Source organism: Fopius arisanus, unplaced genomic scaffold, assembly GCF_000806365.1.
Source record: "Fopius arisanus strain USDA-PBARC FA_bdor unplaced genomic scaffold, ASM80636v1 scaffold00107, whole genome shotgun sequence".
Lineage (NCBI taxonomy): Eukaryota > Metazoa > Arthropoda > Insecta > Hymenoptera > Braconidae > Fopius > Fopius arisanus.
Window position 1 is genome coordinate 330,951 of NW_011887846.1, and position 16,696 is coordinate 347,646.

The following is a 16,696-nucleotide window of genomic DNA, read 5'->3' on the forward strand; positions in this document are numbered from 1 at the left end:
AACAGCTTCTTTTTTATTCAATATGATTGATTTTTCTTATTAAACAGTGAAAGAATTAATCATTGGAATAATCAATCGGAAAAGTGTAAATGAATCCCTAAATCACGAAAATTTCTCCGGAAAATTACATTTCCAAAATTGAAAATTAAATATCTAATTAATTTCTGAGTGACAATTCTAATTGACCTCCAAGGAAATGTTGAAATCACCGACAGGATTGACCGCCATGTGGAAAATTATGAAAATCGTGAGTTCGGGGTAGATTTTCCGGTGGAAAATTCGGGCGCAATTTTCCCGGAGTACGAGACGATTGCAGGGATGTAATTAATCCAGTAATTATGAGCGAAGACTTCAAGGTAAGATTTCCGTTTTTCCCACGTGGAAAGCGCATGGGTATTCCGCGTGGGAAATCGTGGAAAATCGTGGGAAATTGATGAAAATCTAAGAAAATTGGGGGAGGGGAGGGCGGGCATTTAGTGGGAGGAGATTCTCTTGTTTTATTTTTATCGAGGGATTGTTTTGATCGGGTAGTTTGGAAGATGGAAAATGGAAAATAAAGGGGGATGTTAATGAAAAATACTTGCGGTTGTGCAGTGGGAAATCACGCGGGGTTGTCAGGACAACGAGGGGCTGGACCACGCAGCATCGCTCAGGAAAGGATAGAGGGGCCAGGGGGTGGATTCTGGGGGTGGAATACGTCCCAGATATTTATCAGAGATGGAGTTTCTGCAGAACCACCATTCGACCAACAGCTCAGAGCCTGCCTATACCCTAGGTACGTCATTTTACATTTCCCCCCTTTTTTTATTACACACCATATAAGGACAATTATTCCCACATGGAACACATACATATACATATACATATATATACATCTCGAAAACATTTCTCGGTTCTTGGATTTTTGGCCCAAAATTTAACCCCCATTTTTATTATTTGTATATCAAATATTTACATTATATGAGCTTTAGATATATCTACAGGTATATATTAAATATATCTTGGGTACCGCATTTTTGGCCGGACATATATCCGGATGTTATTCGGATATATTTTCGGATACTGAATTTTTTGCGCGGGTTGTATCATTAAAATTCACCGTTAAAACTGAATTAATAATTAAATCATAGATCTTTGGGAGAGTACTTGTCGGGAGGAGTTGATGAATTTACTGAAAATTTATGTTTCAAAAGATGTGTAAAATACATGGATTTTATATTTTTTTAATGTTTTCTTTAGGAATTGGGAAAAATGGAGATTTCCAGTCTTATATAAAGTTTTTAAATCGATTATCTGAAAGAATATTGATTTTAGGAGAAAATATCAAAAAGCCTTTCTTCTCGGAAATTCAATTATCTACAAAAAAGTTGTTGTGTGTTTTTACGATAAATTGATGATTTCAATCATTTAAACCGCATTTAATCAACAGATCAACAGTTGAAAATTAGTGATAATATTAATAATTTAAAACTACACATCATTTCAATTAATTCGGTCTAGATTACTCCTCCACAAACATTCATGAACCTCAATGAAGTAAAAAACAAAAAACAATAATACTAAAACAAAAATTCGAGAAAAATAAAAAGCTTAAGTGGAATTTATCTACTTTTAACATGCTTTATCTCGAAAACTATCGACTTTAAGACGATTAGCATAAAAATCTTTTTTGTTGAAAATTTAAAGAGCTCCAAAAAAGTTCCCTAAGGTTTTCCTCCAAAGTCGATAGGTCTCGAGATAAATAGATAATAAGAAAAAATGACTGATTTTCCAATTATCAAAATATCCATTTTGTCAATTATATATTTTATATATTTATATAGAAGTAGTCCAGTGGATATATGAAATTGATATGGTATTTTTATATATTTTTGTTTCGTCATTTACGGTACACAGTGATGAGTTACTCGAAAAATTGTCAAAACAAAAAAGTCAGTTTTTAAATTAAAAATTTAAAAAATATAGCAATTTTTTAAATAATCACTTTTTGAACTAAAGCTTTAATTTTGTTTTCACTTTTAATCACCATTAAATTTTACTGTTTAAAAGACTATAGGTTTTCCGCTGCTTTTGGGGCCAGGTGGATCATTGGGCCTCGAAAATTTTGAAAATTTTGAAAATTTTTGAAAGTTCGTAAACTAGAACAATTTACATACGCGAAAAGCCATAAACTAGAGTCATCATGTGACACCAGTTTCTAATGAAAGTTCAAAAGCAAAATGATATGCGTTCTGCGATGAATTGAAAATGGAAACGGAGAGAAATATTTAGTAATAATGACGGAAGTTTCAGTTCGCTTACCGATTACGGAATCTTGAAAAAATTGGAAGGAAGAAGGTGGTGGTATCGTAATTTTTCACAGATGACTCAGACAAAAATGAGGGAACCCCGGAGAAAAATTCCGTGACTTTAGATAAAAAGTACGTGAGAGTTCCGTAAAATTTCCTATAACCACATTTCGCTCCGGAATTACGCAAAGGACACGTGATTTTTATTGAATATTTCCGTCCGTGTATAATATTGTGGAAGCCATCAGGAGCCGAATACTATACCTTCTCATGATGTAAATAGTTGTAAATAATATGATTCCTCATAAAAAAAATATATATAAAAACCAATTTTCAAATAATCTAGAATTTCCAAAAATTTTTACTAAATTTTTTCCAAAAATCGATTTCAAAATTCCCTTTCGAGATCCGATGATGCCATTCGCGCCAAAACCAGCAAAAGGCATGGGATTTTAAACAGGAAAAATTTAAAAATTAAAAAATTGAAAGTGTTTTTTTTTCGATATTCAAGTTTTTGTGGCGAAAATTATCAATTTGATTCTAAAATTGTGATAATGATGATTAATTAAAAAAATTGCTATATTTTTCAATTCTTCACCTAAAAAGTGACTTTTTTGTTTTTACAATTGTTTGAGTAACTCATCACTGGAGGCCGTAAATTACGACTCAAAAAAAAGTTCCAAATTCAATTGGACCAAAACATGTGATTAAAAAACAAAATAAAAAAATTGGAGATGTTATATTTACGTGGTGAATGGATGGGCGCATTTGCAAATAAATAGGAAACCATGAGGGTTGAAACCTCACGAGTTAACGTGGAATGCCCTATATGTATTATGTATATCATGTATCCATTTTATATAGGAGAGACGGGCAAAATGGAATACCTGCGGGAAAGTGTTTTTAACGCATTTCCAGTAATTTTTTTTTTCGCCAAAAAATTTTGGAGACAGTCTAAAGTGTCAGTGTTTTTTTGCAAAATTAATTTTTTCTTTTAAGATTTTTTTGGATCTAGTAGCGAAGATATAAAAATTGCTTGAAATTTTGACATAATGTTTTTGAAATGATAACAGATGCCTGTATCAAATTTGAGATTGATTCACTCCACCGTTTTGCGGTCATTAATTATTCAAGTTTTCAATTAACACGGCCTCTTATGGAGAAAATAAAAATTTCTGTAAATATAGTCCAAAATATAAAATTTTGTTGAAATTTTGAAAATTTACTATTGAAGCAGATATGAAAGGGTGGGAAAAATTTCATGACGATTGACTAAATGTTTTTTTCATCAATTTGTTTAAACAATATAATATTTATTCATAAAATCAAACACAATATAATTATTTTCTATGGCTATTACTTCAACTAATTAACGTATAGGAATATTGATTGAAAATTAATTGAGATAAATATAACAAATCATAGAAGGTGTCATAAACTTTTGTTTTGACTGTACGTGCAGAACATCCTTAATTGAACTATTGTTTCCTTTTTTTTTTATTTTCCAATATTTTAAAAAAATGCGCCATCTAGGTTAAATCGCTCAATTTTGCTTTTGCAAAAATTTTTGTTGGATAGTTTTCGTTAAAAATTTTATGGTGAATAGTTCAAAAAATTAGTTACAAAATGACCTTTTGAACATTTGAACTTGAAACCTTTGAACCGTTGACCTTTTTGAACTTGAGATATAAATTTTTGAAATTCAAGCGACTTAACACGTGTTTAAATAGAGTTCCACCAATTAGAATTTTTAAAATATCAACGGCTCGACAGTTTTCGAAATAAAAAAAAAACATGGAATATACATCGTGAGAGGGAATGCAGAAAAAAAATCAAATCGATTAACCATTTGGTTTACGCGCTATAATTATGGAAAATCCATAAATTTATATAATTGAAAATAGTTAATATGGAAAATATACAGTTTTCGAAATAAAAAAAAAACATGGAATATATATCGTGAGAGGGAATGCAGAAAAAAAATCAAATCGATTGACCATTTGGTTTACGCGCTATAATTATGGAAAATCCATAACTTTATATAATTGAAAATAGTTAATATGGAAAATATATAGTTTTTGAAATAAAAAAAAAAACATGGAATATATATCGTGAGAGGGAATGCAGAAAAAAATCAAATCGATTGACCATTTGGTTTACACGATATAATTATGGAAAATCCATAAATTTATATAATTGAAAATAGTTAATATGGAAAATATATAATTTTTCAAATAAAAAAAAACATGGAATATATATCGTGAGAGGGAATGCAGAAAAAAAAATCAAATCGATTGACCATTTGGTTTACACGATATAATTATGGAAAATCCATAAATTTATATAATTGAAAATAGTTAATATGGAAAATATATAGTTATGCTTCAGCTATCCACGCACAATGCAATCAATCAAGCGCGACTGGATACCGTGAAAAGATTGTGTTCTAAACTAGCTCGTTTTACAGCGGATAAACTTTTTGCAGAGACTATCGCGATACAACAACCTTAAGATTTTTTATCAGTAATAAAATTCTGGAAAAACAAATTTGAATAGTGGATTGTTACGATGGACTCTTTTCCCCTCGTCTCCCATTGAACCCCTTCATTCAATCCATTTTAACCTGCGTCCCATTCTACCCGGCTCTCCCCTAGATTCCAAAAATCAATAATAATAAAAGTATATTTTTTATAATAATGAAAAATTATTTTTATATAATGTATATTATACATACATATATATGTATAACAATTCATATATAAATTCATACAATTCAAAAAATGAATCAATGATAATAAAATTATATTTTTTATAATAATGAAAAATAATTCATATATAATATATATTATATATGCATATATATGTATAACAATTCATATATAAATTAATATAATTAAAAAAATAAATCAATAATAACAAAAGTACATTTTTTATAATACTGAAAAATATTAAAAAAAAAATGGGAGATGAAGTAGAGATTGAAGACTTGAGACTGAACTATTTGGATTAATTGTTTGAAATAAGGTTTGAACGGGTTGTTAGGGTCAGTAGGCAGCATCGAGGCGAGCATTCCAAACGGTCTCTGTGGGACAAGTGTCCTGAGTGTCCTTGGAGGTGAGGAGACCCTGTCAGAGTCTCACAATCCAGGGGATGACGCGACTACAGCTGCTGCAGCTGCTGCTGCTGTAGCTCTAGGGAGTCTTCAGGAGCTGCAGTCAAGTCCAGGGGATGAGATAAATCCGGAGACAGGACAAGGGATTCATACCAACGGCCAGACACAAGTCGTCGGAGAATTCGGCGCGAGTTTTTGGGTTGATGACATGGCAGGATTTCCACTGCCTCCGCTGGACCTCGATCCATTGCCTCCAGGATTGTTCAGCCCTTGTTCTGCCACATACAAGTGAGTTTACTTTTTATTTATACCATTGAGAGGATTTTTAGTTAATTTATTTGAGTCGATTGCTAGATTGCATTTGAAAACCTTCAGGTGATCGGGTTGATGGGCAGAACGAAGTTATTTTTCTTATTTATTCTATATCTCGCGAAGGAATTGATCGATTTCCATTTTTCTACAGCCATTTTGAAGATTGGAAAATACTCTTTAATTTGGTGTTCGATAAGTTGAATTATATTCAGTCGATCTCCAGTTATCGAGGGTTGAACATAGAAGTTCATGCGATGTTCAGGGATCTAGGATTTGAGAAACTTTTCTTCATTATTTTCATATCTTCCAGAGAAATTGATCGATTCGATTAATTTCAGAGTCATTTTAAAGATTGGAAAATTCTCTTCAATAAAAAAAAATTGTTGAATTATATTAGGTGAATATCGAGTTGTTTACAGTTGGATCCAATAATTTAAAAGAGACATATTGAATTTCAGTTGGGGATGCACAAGATCGGACTGCATGCCCCGGGCAGGAAATCCCAATGGAGAAGGTGTTGCCGACGTTTTGCTGTCCCTGAAACACGCTGTTGTCCATCCAGCAAGTCCCACTGGTGGTTATTACACATCTCCAGTGGGAAATCATCATTATGGTCAAGAATACGGACAAAATCTGGCGCCTCCACCAGTGGCTCCTAGTCATTACGCCGCTGGACCCGCAATGTCCGTCAATGTCTCCATGAACATGACCATGAACATGAACATGCATCCAGGGTAAGTGTACATTTCGATTGCAAGTAGTTAATCAGGCATTTAGCATCAAACACTTGTCCGTTGGCTTCAATTTCCATTTACAGAAATCCGAATGCCACTGAAATATCGATTTATCGAGGAATTTATCGGTTTTATGGAAAAATATGAAAAGCTCTTTTATTTCGCAAATCTGATTCGCTATAAAAAAGTCCTTAACAGTTTTCCTATTAAATCTATTGTTTTGGAGATAATGGGGGTGAAAGCAATTTGATATCAACACAATAATTCCAGAACTCCACGTTTTTCAATTTGAATGTGGAGTTATCTCAGAAACCATCGATTTCAGGAGAAATTCAGAAAAGCCATTTTCTCTCGGAAATTAGATGGGCCATAATAAAGTCCTGTACATTTTTTCCATAAAATCGTTAGAAATTAAGAAAAACACGAATTAATGTGGACATCGACATGGAGATAATGGGGAAATGATCGAGGGGTTATTCCTTGGTAAAATGACGGTATCACTTTGGATTGAAATCACTTGAAATCAGAAGAAATATGTGGGATATGATGCCATATGATTTCATCGATTTCAAGTGAAATCCCGCTCTGGACTATCAATTTTTTTCAGTAAATTTTTCTTGTAAAATTATATCGAGAATTATCCTGTTTCCCTCCCTAGTCACAAGATGTTGAACGCTATAAAAACTTCTCCTCTTCTATCAAATCAGAAATCAGTGAAGTGACTTTTCATATTCCAAATTTCTTCACTACACGGAGAGAAATATTTAGTAAAAATTACGGAACTTTCTGCTCATTTACCGATTACGGAGTTCATTCGAAAAATTGAAGTGATGCTATCGTAATTTTGCACCGGTACTTCAGATAAAAATTACGGAACACCGCAGAAAAATTCCGTAACTTTAGATAAAAATTACGTGATAGTTCCGTAAAATTTCCGACTTAAATGTCCATTTTTATTGAATATTTCTCTCGTATAACACAGGGTAGTTCTCAGACGAAGAGAAATATTTAGTAAAAATTACGGAACTTTCTGTTCATTTACCGATTACTGAGTCGATTCGAAAAATTGAAGTGACGGTATCGTATTTTCGCGCCGGTACTTCAGATAAAAATTATGGAACACCGCAGAAAAATTCTGTGACTTTAGATAAAAATTACGTGATAGTTCTGTAAAATTTCCGACTTAAATGTCCATTTTTGATGAATATTTCTCTTGTATAACACAGGACAGTTCTCAGACGGAGAGAAATATTCAGTAAAAATTACGGAACTTTCAGTTCTCAGCTTACCGATTACGAAATCAACTCAAAAAATTAAAGTGATGGTATCGTAATTTCTCACTGATAATTCAACTGAAAATTACGGAACTCCGGAGTTCCGTAAAATTTCCTCCAGCCATATTTCGCTCCGAAATTACGCAAAACCAAAACCACGCAAAAGAAACGTGTTTTTAAAAATATATTCTCTCCGTGCAGCGAACGTTTTTTCAGTAAAAAAAAAACAAATTCTGGAATCAAACGGATATTTTCCAAAATCTTCCAAGTAATCGTTCAGCATATACAGACAGATTCATTCATTCCTATTTCGCTCACTTGCCTAATTGCTATTCCACAAATGACTCAATCAAAAATTCGAAATCAATTGCAATCAACAAAAATCATGCGAAATCATTTGAAATGACGAGAACGTGAGAAGAACTCTTAGAATCACTTAAAATAAATAAATCCCCGGAATCATTTGAAATCACTTTGAAATGATGTAAAATGATTGTGTCACGATATTGGAGAATGAATAATCCTCCGGAATAATGGAAGTTCTCTCAGTTTATTTATAATTTGACGAAATAAATATTTATAAAATATAAATAAATATTTATAAAATGACGAGAACGTGAGAAGAACTCTTAGAATCACTTGAAATAAATAAATCCCCGGAATAATGGAAGTTCTCTTAGTTTATTTATAATTTGACGAAATAAATATTTATAAAATATAAATATAAATATTTATAAAATATAAATAAATATTTATAAAATGACGAGAACGTGAGAAGAACTCTTAGAATCACTTAAAATAAATAAATCCCCGGAATCATTTGAAATCACTTTGAAATTATGTAAAATGATTGTGTCACGATATTGGAGAGTGAATAATCCCCCGGAATAATGGAAGTTCTCTTAGTTTATTTATAATTTTTTCAGGTACGACCAGAGTTATGCATCGGCTTGGGGCGTGGAACCCTTGTTGAGTCCCGCCTCTCAATACAACCCGATGCAGGAGTCGCAGTCGAGGGTAAATCAGACATCCACCAATAGCTTTGTGGGTGCACACCCCTCGCATTCTCATCCCCACACCAGAATACAATCCACCGGCAACGAGCACGCGCTCTGCGTATCAGCCAATACCTCGGGTTCCAGTATTATTCATGACGACAATGGGAGACCGAATTTATGTAAAATCTGTGGAAAAACTTATGCAAGACCTAGCACGCTTAAGACACATCTTAGGACGCACTCGGGGGAAAAACCCTTCAGGTACGTCGTAAGAGGATTGGACAATTGTAACAGCATTTCAGGGAGACCTTTATTCGTTTATTTTTTACAAAAATTGACGTATTTTTTATTGAAATTTGAACAGAATCTTTTTTTCTCGTGATAACTCTTGGCATTGAAGATCGGCTCGATCAAATAATTAATACCGGAGAAATTCAAATCGTGCCTCCATTTTTAAAAAAGACGGTAACATTTTTTGTCATCGATCTTATTCTGGGAAATACGATATATATATAGGGTCGTATGTGGGTCGTATATATACTATATATGATTAATATCAGTATATATTTTATACAGATATGTATATAGCATTTTTTGGCAATTTCGCCATTTTGTTTTAAATCTGATTTTTTTTTTTTTTAAATTCAGAAAATTTACCATCGAAAATGTATTTTTAAATTGTTTGCTCATTTAATTCTCATCTGAAGAAAAATAAAAAACAAAAATTGGTCTTTCTGAGATCAATTTGTTATCATTTAATAATTAAATTCCATACATATATATGTTTAACAAAAAATTAGATTGAAAAAAAAATGGAGAAGTTGCCGAAATCGACGATTGAAATTTTCTATTGCAATCTTTTCTATAAAGGAGGGGTGAGGGAAAAAATAACCGTTATTTCGGAAAAGTAAGGAAATTTCGGAATTCATGAAAGGATCATCCAAAATTGACCAAAAATGGCGGATTTTAAGTAAGACTGAACCAGTATTTGAACAAGAGAAAAAATAATTGGATTTTTGGCAGACCTTTTTATGAAAAATTACCAATTTCGAGGAATTTTCACTACATATTGCACCTATAAAAATGGCTGCAATTGAAAAAAAAATCCTTTGTTCAAAAAGTGAGCAATAGTATCTCGAAGACGTGTGCAAAATTTGATAAAAATCGGTTGGGTACTGACTTTAAAAACAGAGTTTCGAGAAAAACGCGTTTGAACTCTTGAGCGACAACAAAGCTGGCCCTGGGAGCAGAATTGTTCAAGGCTCTGTCTCCAAAACTTTAACTCCAATCGATGTGAAATTATTGGACAATATTACAGACATTGTAGAAATTAATAAGATGATAAATAAAAAATCGATTGTTTGAAGCTGATACAACCCCTTAAAAAATGGTAAAAATTCTAAATTTCCAGATGTCACGCTTGTTCGAAAGCGTTTAGCCAAGCAGCGAACTTGACAGCCCATGCGAGAACCCACTCCGGGGAAAAGCCCTTTCGATGTCCAGTGTGCGACCGAAGGTTCTCCCAGAGTAGTTCCGTGACGACGCACATGAGGACCCACTCCGGCGAGCGTCCCTACAGGTAATTCCCAATGGTCACTTCATGAGCTGTCCCTAGGCTGGAATAAAACGAACCCTAGAAAATGTAAAAATCTCGCTACAGAGAAACGAGAGTTCTCACTTGCCTCAGTCCCAACAATCGTCCCCACAATTGTAATCAAATAAGCAACTCTCCCATTTTAATCACGGTTTCCAGAATCAAGAGTTCCTCCAATTTATGATTTTTTCCCAACAGAGAGTTCTTGTTCCTTTGGATTCTTAGACTTCAGAGTTCCTTCGAATCAATTTAAAAAATGGTTTTATTTGTGAGTTTTGTATTTGAAGTTTGCAAGAGTTCCCCAACAGGGAAATCCCGCCAATCCTCGGAACTCTTGCTCCTAATCCCCTTTCACTTGAATCAAATGAAAATCCTCTATATGAATCGAGGATTCTAGGATCAGGAGTTCTTCTAATGTCTCGCCTTTTTTCAAAATCAAGAATTCTTGCTTCTTTGTATTCCTAGATTTCAGATTTACTCTGTGAATTTCGGATATAAATTTTACCCGAGGTTTCCTGCAGAGAAACTTCATTTCAGGAACTCTTGATTCTAATTATTTTCTCTTTGGCTTAATTAAAAAAAAAACTTCCTCATTTTAATCAAAGCTTCTAGCATCAAAAGTCCCTACAATTGTTGGCTCGAAAGTGTAAACTCTTGTATTCTGCATTCCTAAATTCCAGAGTTCTTTCCAATCTATCCTTCAAAAGAAAAGTTTCTCTTTGCGAATTAAAATCTAGACTTCATTAGAGTTCTTCAGCAAGCCAACCTTTAGTCTTCGGAACTCTTGATCTTAATTCCCTCTCTTAAATCAAATAAAATTCTTTATATTAATCAGGGATTTTAGAATCAGGAGTTCCTCCAATTGCAGCCTTTTTCCAAAAATCTTCTTACTTCCCCGCATTCCTGAATTCAAGAGTTCTCTCCATTTTTCTGAAAAATCTTTTTCCTCTGTCAATTTCAAATCTAAATTTTGCCCGAGCTTTCCAGAATAATTTCGTGAATTTCTGGAACTCTTGATCCCAGCCTTTGCTCTCTCACTTAATTAAAAGCAAACTTCCTTATTTCAATCAAAGCTTCTAGCATCAAGAGTTCGTACCATTAATTAAAGTCCATAGTTTTTCCAATTTGCCCTTCATAATAAGAAATTTTCCTCTGCCAATTAAAATCTAGATTTTGTTGGAGTTCTTCAACAAGACAACCTTTAATCCTCGGAACTCTTGATCTTAATTTTCCTCTATTGTATCTAATAAAAATCCCATTTTTTATCACGGAGAGAAAAATCCTAATCCGAAAAATTACGGAACTTTTGCGTAATCGTGGCATCACCTTGTTTTTCATGAAAAATTCCTGAAAGTTCCAGAAATGTCGACCCGTTTTACAGTAGCTCCAGTACTTAAAACTTGACATTACTCCTCAAAAAGTTCCGTAATGTTCCAAGTATTTTCCTCTTCGTGCAATGGATGATCCAGCGATCAGGAGTTCCTCAATTTTTTTTTCAAAACAAGAACTCTTGCATCTACGCGTTCAAAGTTCATTCAGAGTTCTATAACTATCTAATCTATAATCTATCTAATCTATAACGAAATTTAAAAAAATGTTTTGTTGAAATTTTAGATGCAGATTCTGCAAGAAAGCATTCTCGGACAGTTCCACCCTGACGAAACACCTGCGCATTCACTCCGGGGAGAAGCCATACCAGTGCAAATTATGCTTACTACGTTTCAGCCAAAGTGGCAATTTGAACAGGCACATGAGGGTCCACGGTGGCTCCCTGACGTGACACACTACGACCAATCAATCATTATCAATCGATTGTACATGCACCACATTTCCATACTGTCGAATACCAGCCTGTATTCGACTCGGTTCCAACTTACAACGAAATTATTAAATTTTTAGCATTTTACCGAGAATTTATCATTAAAATAATTGAAGCGAGTGTCAACGAAAGTGTTAAAATTATCTCGAGTATTTCAGAAATGTTTCTCTCCTCGAAGCCAAACAAATCCTGTGATCTCTTTCCTATGACAGAGCTATTCACTATTTTGAAGTCATTGATTATTAAAAATCAGAGTGCGCTCGGGCCACACGGCAGAAGTGAAACTTCTGGAAGGATTCTCACATATTGCAAACTATTGACCTTTAGAATCTCTCTCTCCATTCTCATTCCGTAATTACTGGATCGATTTTGAAGAGTATTAATATGAGAATAGTTACACAGAATGGTGATACCACGTCAGATCAATGAAAAAGGATCTCTAGCTTTTTTATTTCTAATAGCAGAAAGAAATGTCTGATGAAAGAAAAGGAATAGAAGGGAGAGAGGGATCACTACATCCGTCACATTGATTGTGTCACTTCCGTTTCTATTTTCGTAACGATTTTTCATTTCACTACCCCTGCCAAAAAGTATCACTTCAAAAATATCACTCATCAGTCAATAGAAAAGGAGTAAAGTGAAACTCCATTTTTTCACTAGAACCATTGATCCTCGGAGGAAATGCCAAAAGACCATTTTCCTTGGAAATTTAATGACCTACAAAAAATGCCTTTATCATTTTTATCGTAGACCAACCATTTCCGAGATATCCCATAATTAACAAGAAAAAATATTCAATTAATGACTTTACTTTTTGACTACTGAAAAAATTCGACGAAAAAATCAGAAATAAGAAAGAGTCGATGAAAATCTGTTGTGGTTCCTCAAATGCGTCTTTCGAAATAGTCTCCAGCTCTGGATCGAGGGAATCTGAATCGAAAAAAATGGCAAGAAGCCCTAAACATTCACCACAGCACCGTTGATTATTGTACAAATATTGTATTTATTGTAATAATTATTATTAATCATAATTAATATTAATGTTGCGGTACTCATCACCGTATCATTTATTAAATCATCGTCTATGTTTCATCGCACTTTGTTATCTTCTCTTCCCCATCAATCCGCAATTTATTTACCCAACAATGACTCAATCCATTCCAGCCTTCTCTCACGTTTTGTTGGATCTCTAGTTTTTTTTTTTTTTTGTAAAATAAAAATGTGTTACTTCTTTTCAATCATTTTTTTCTCTCTCACCAGGGTTTACGCATAATTAATTTCGTGGTACTCAGTATTATATACATGCAGGTGGATCTTATCGATGAGAAGTTCTCTACAACCGATTCATTAAAGAAAATGGGGTGATAATAATGAAAGAATCGAATAATTTGGGATCATCCAGTGGTTCGTCTCGTTTAATTGATTATTTCCAATTTTCAATCTTTGAGAGACTGAAAAAAAAATCAAAATGTGGAAAAAATTTTGGCTCTTGAATTCTCAGCGCAAGAGAGATCGTTTTTTTTTTGTAAAATCTTGAACAAATTCTTCATTTCATAGAAACAGGACGAAGTGAGTTAAGATTGATTGAAGGCAGAAGAATATTTCTAATAATTGTTTAAAAATACGAGGTGAGGACCACCGTTGTGGAAGCCATTTTAGATGAGAAGACATTCAAGATGGCGACCCTCGTATGTGCCACCTTTCCATCACCTCGTATTTTTGAAGATTTATTAGAACAGTTTGTCTTCATCAAACTCTATTCAACCCACTTAATTCTGTTCCTCAAAAATGAACAATTTTTTGAAGATATCTTTCATAAATATGTAGCTTTAAGAATTCTCGACCTAAAGTTTTTCCCCCATTCCAGTATTTTTTTTTCTCTTCCAAAGGCCTCTCAAGATGAAAAAATACTGGAAAAACCTACAAATCCCCTGGAATATCACTAGCTCTAAAAATGGAGGAAGAGGAAGAAGAGGAGGCCTCTTGTGATCGACTGTTAAATTTCTCAATTATTTATATATAATTTGTTTCTTGCAAATAGGAGGGGAGTGATTTAACAATGGAAACATGAAGAAAATGTTACATTTACTTCGAATTACTTCATCGCCACATTGATTTCCCTCTCTTTCTCAGATTAAAAACTATAATAAGAACAATTTTTCTGTTTCATTTATCTCCATTCCTTTCTCCACTTAATCCCAAGTCATTTACACATTCTCAAATTCATTCGTACTCTGTCTTTCACTCTCGATCTCTAATATGTATAATGATGTATAAGTAATTAATATTTCTTAGAAAAAAAAAAGGAAAAAAAAAATTGTATAATGCATCTAACTTGTAATGTTACTTTGTACGAGTGCGCTAAGACGAGTTGACAAAATTTTATTCAATTTTTTCTACATCCTCTCTATCTCTCTCTTTCTCTCATGCTCTCTCTCTCTCTCTCTCTCTCTCTCTCTCTTTCTCTCGTATTAATTAGTCCTCGCAAACGTACGCAGTTTAATTTTTAGTTTACGCATTTTTTTTATCATTTTTATCATTTTTTTATGCACGTAATCTACATAGAAATATTTTTATCCTCGCGTCTGTCATTATCCTGTGTACATGAATTGTATGTGATGCTCACGTATCTCATTATTAACTCAGTTATTTCCATTTCAATAAGATAAGTTTTAATCAGGGATCACTTGTTCTAGAAAAAAAAAAGAAAAATCAAAATGAATTTTTCATCACTTCGTCGGTTGGAATGAGTCAAATTTTCTCAAACTTCTTATTCACAAATCCGCGATGGTAGTTGCACTCCACAAACTGATCAATTGCCAGAGAAATATTGAATAGAAAAAAAAAACGGCCAAATAAACTGAATAGATATGTTTCTCTCTAAAATATATGATCAATTCATTTTATTATAATTACCAAATAATCTATCGATTTTCCACCGTTTAAAAAACGTCTCATCCATCCTCACCTACTCCATAAAATTCCACTGAAAAAATACTCGACTTAATTGCTACTATTACTCATACCATTAATTAATAAAACTCGATGTTTCACTCTCTCATACTTTCACTCTCTACCACTTTCACTCGACGTTTTACCAAAAAAAAAAAAAAATTCTCAATTTAAAATGACTCCTGACTTTTCATACAAAATACTCTACCATCGCGGTTTCCTCACCACTAAAAAAGAAAATCCAAAAGTTCCTAAAACACAGGGAGGAATTAGTCCTGATGGATTTATAAATATAAGAGGATATTTCCAAGTCTGTTGTCACATTTTTACTGTATCAAATAGTCTCAAGCCCGCAAATGTGACGAGAAAATTACCACAATAATTATCTCTCATCTGTACATGTGGTGCCCCGAAAAAAAAGGGCCCCATCAATCACACATTTGCGAGACACTGAACAAATCATTTGAGTTCGTCTCTCTGGTTCTGGGTCTCATCAGTTGTCTCTCGATAGTTATATATTTATTTTATACTTTTATATATATAATAACATATATATAAGTTTTTCTCGTTTTTAATTTTTGTATCATCTTTTTAGTCGTCTCATGCTGGACGTCACCGATTCCTCAAGATCTTGTTGATATCAGCATCACTTGGATAATCACTCCACTCTCAATATTTCCACCATTAAAAAGAAAGGTATCAAATCGACCCACGACCTCCTCCCAATTACCAATCATCTCTACCCTTTATTCAACCGATCACAAACCCCAAATCACGTGATAAAGAAATAAGAGAAATCTGTTTTAATGGTGTACCTCATATATTACACATCAATTAAATGTAAAATACCTTCAATGAATGAGAATCAGCGGTTGAGTAAATGAATGGAAATATCGACGACATTTAAAAAGAAGAAAAATTATTTAATGATTTTTTTTATCAATTTCTCTCGATTCAATGCAAAATCTCCACGAAATACAAAAAAAAAATGCGACGCTGTAGATTTCCAGGAGGAAGATTTCTAGAGAATAACGAATACGAGGGTATGAGCCTAGATAAAAAAAATTCACGTGTATGACGTTGAGAGTAAAAAAGAAAAAAAAATCCCTTTTCTTCTATTAAATCTAAAAAAAGTATTCTAAAGAAGCATCTTGTCTTGATCCTCTTGTTATCTACAGCGATCGCTATTTTTTTTTCCTCACTCTCTTCCCCATTCAATTATTCCATTAATCTTGACATAAACATCCACAATTATATTCGACATACCAGAAAAGCTTCACAAGAAAAAAAAAACGAAAAAAAAAGAGATTGAAATTCATTAAACGCATTCTCACATTCATCCACTCATTTATAATTCTTGTTTCCCTCTCTTCTTGCTCCTCCCCCATCCCACCCCTCCCCACCCATCGTCGCACAAAATAACTTTTATATCATCATTACTCAGGCATTCTTCCAGCTCTTTCACTCTGTTATTATTTTCTTCATTAATCTTTAGGTAATTCATTCCTTTTCGTTCTCGGAAGCAGCGGACAGATTTTGGAATATCATTTGTGCACAATTAATGCACGTAAATAATCATAAATCAATTATCTTTTCTTTCCTCTCGTGATAAA

The 16,696-nt window shown here is 33.3% G+C and overlaps 1 protein-coding gene across 2 annotated transcripts; it reads left to right on the top strand.

Moving 5' to 3' along the window:
- LOC105271328 (protein glass) lies at nucleotides 1–16,387 on the top strand. 2 transcript variants are annotated; one of them, XM_011312800.1, is made up of 7 exons: nucleotides 1–356; nucleotides 595–775; nucleotides 5,313–5,688; nucleotides 6,171–6,446; nucleotides 8,647–8,979; nucleotides 10,130–10,297; nucleotides 11,927–16,387. In XM_011312800.1, the coding sequence occupies exons 2-7, from the start codon at nucleotides 718–720 to the stop codon at nucleotides 12,090–12,092; spliced, it is 1,377 nt and encodes a 458-aa protein (XP_011311102.1). In that variant the 5' UTR covers nucleotides 1–356; nucleotides 595–717; the 3' UTR covers nucleotides 12,093–16,387. The 2 variants fall into 2 exon arrangements, with proteins under 2 accessions (XP_011311102.1, XP_011311103.1); XM_011312801.1 differs by having other exon boundaries at nucleotides 5,331–5,688.
- Nucleotides 16,388–16,696: the final 309 nt, after the last annotated feature.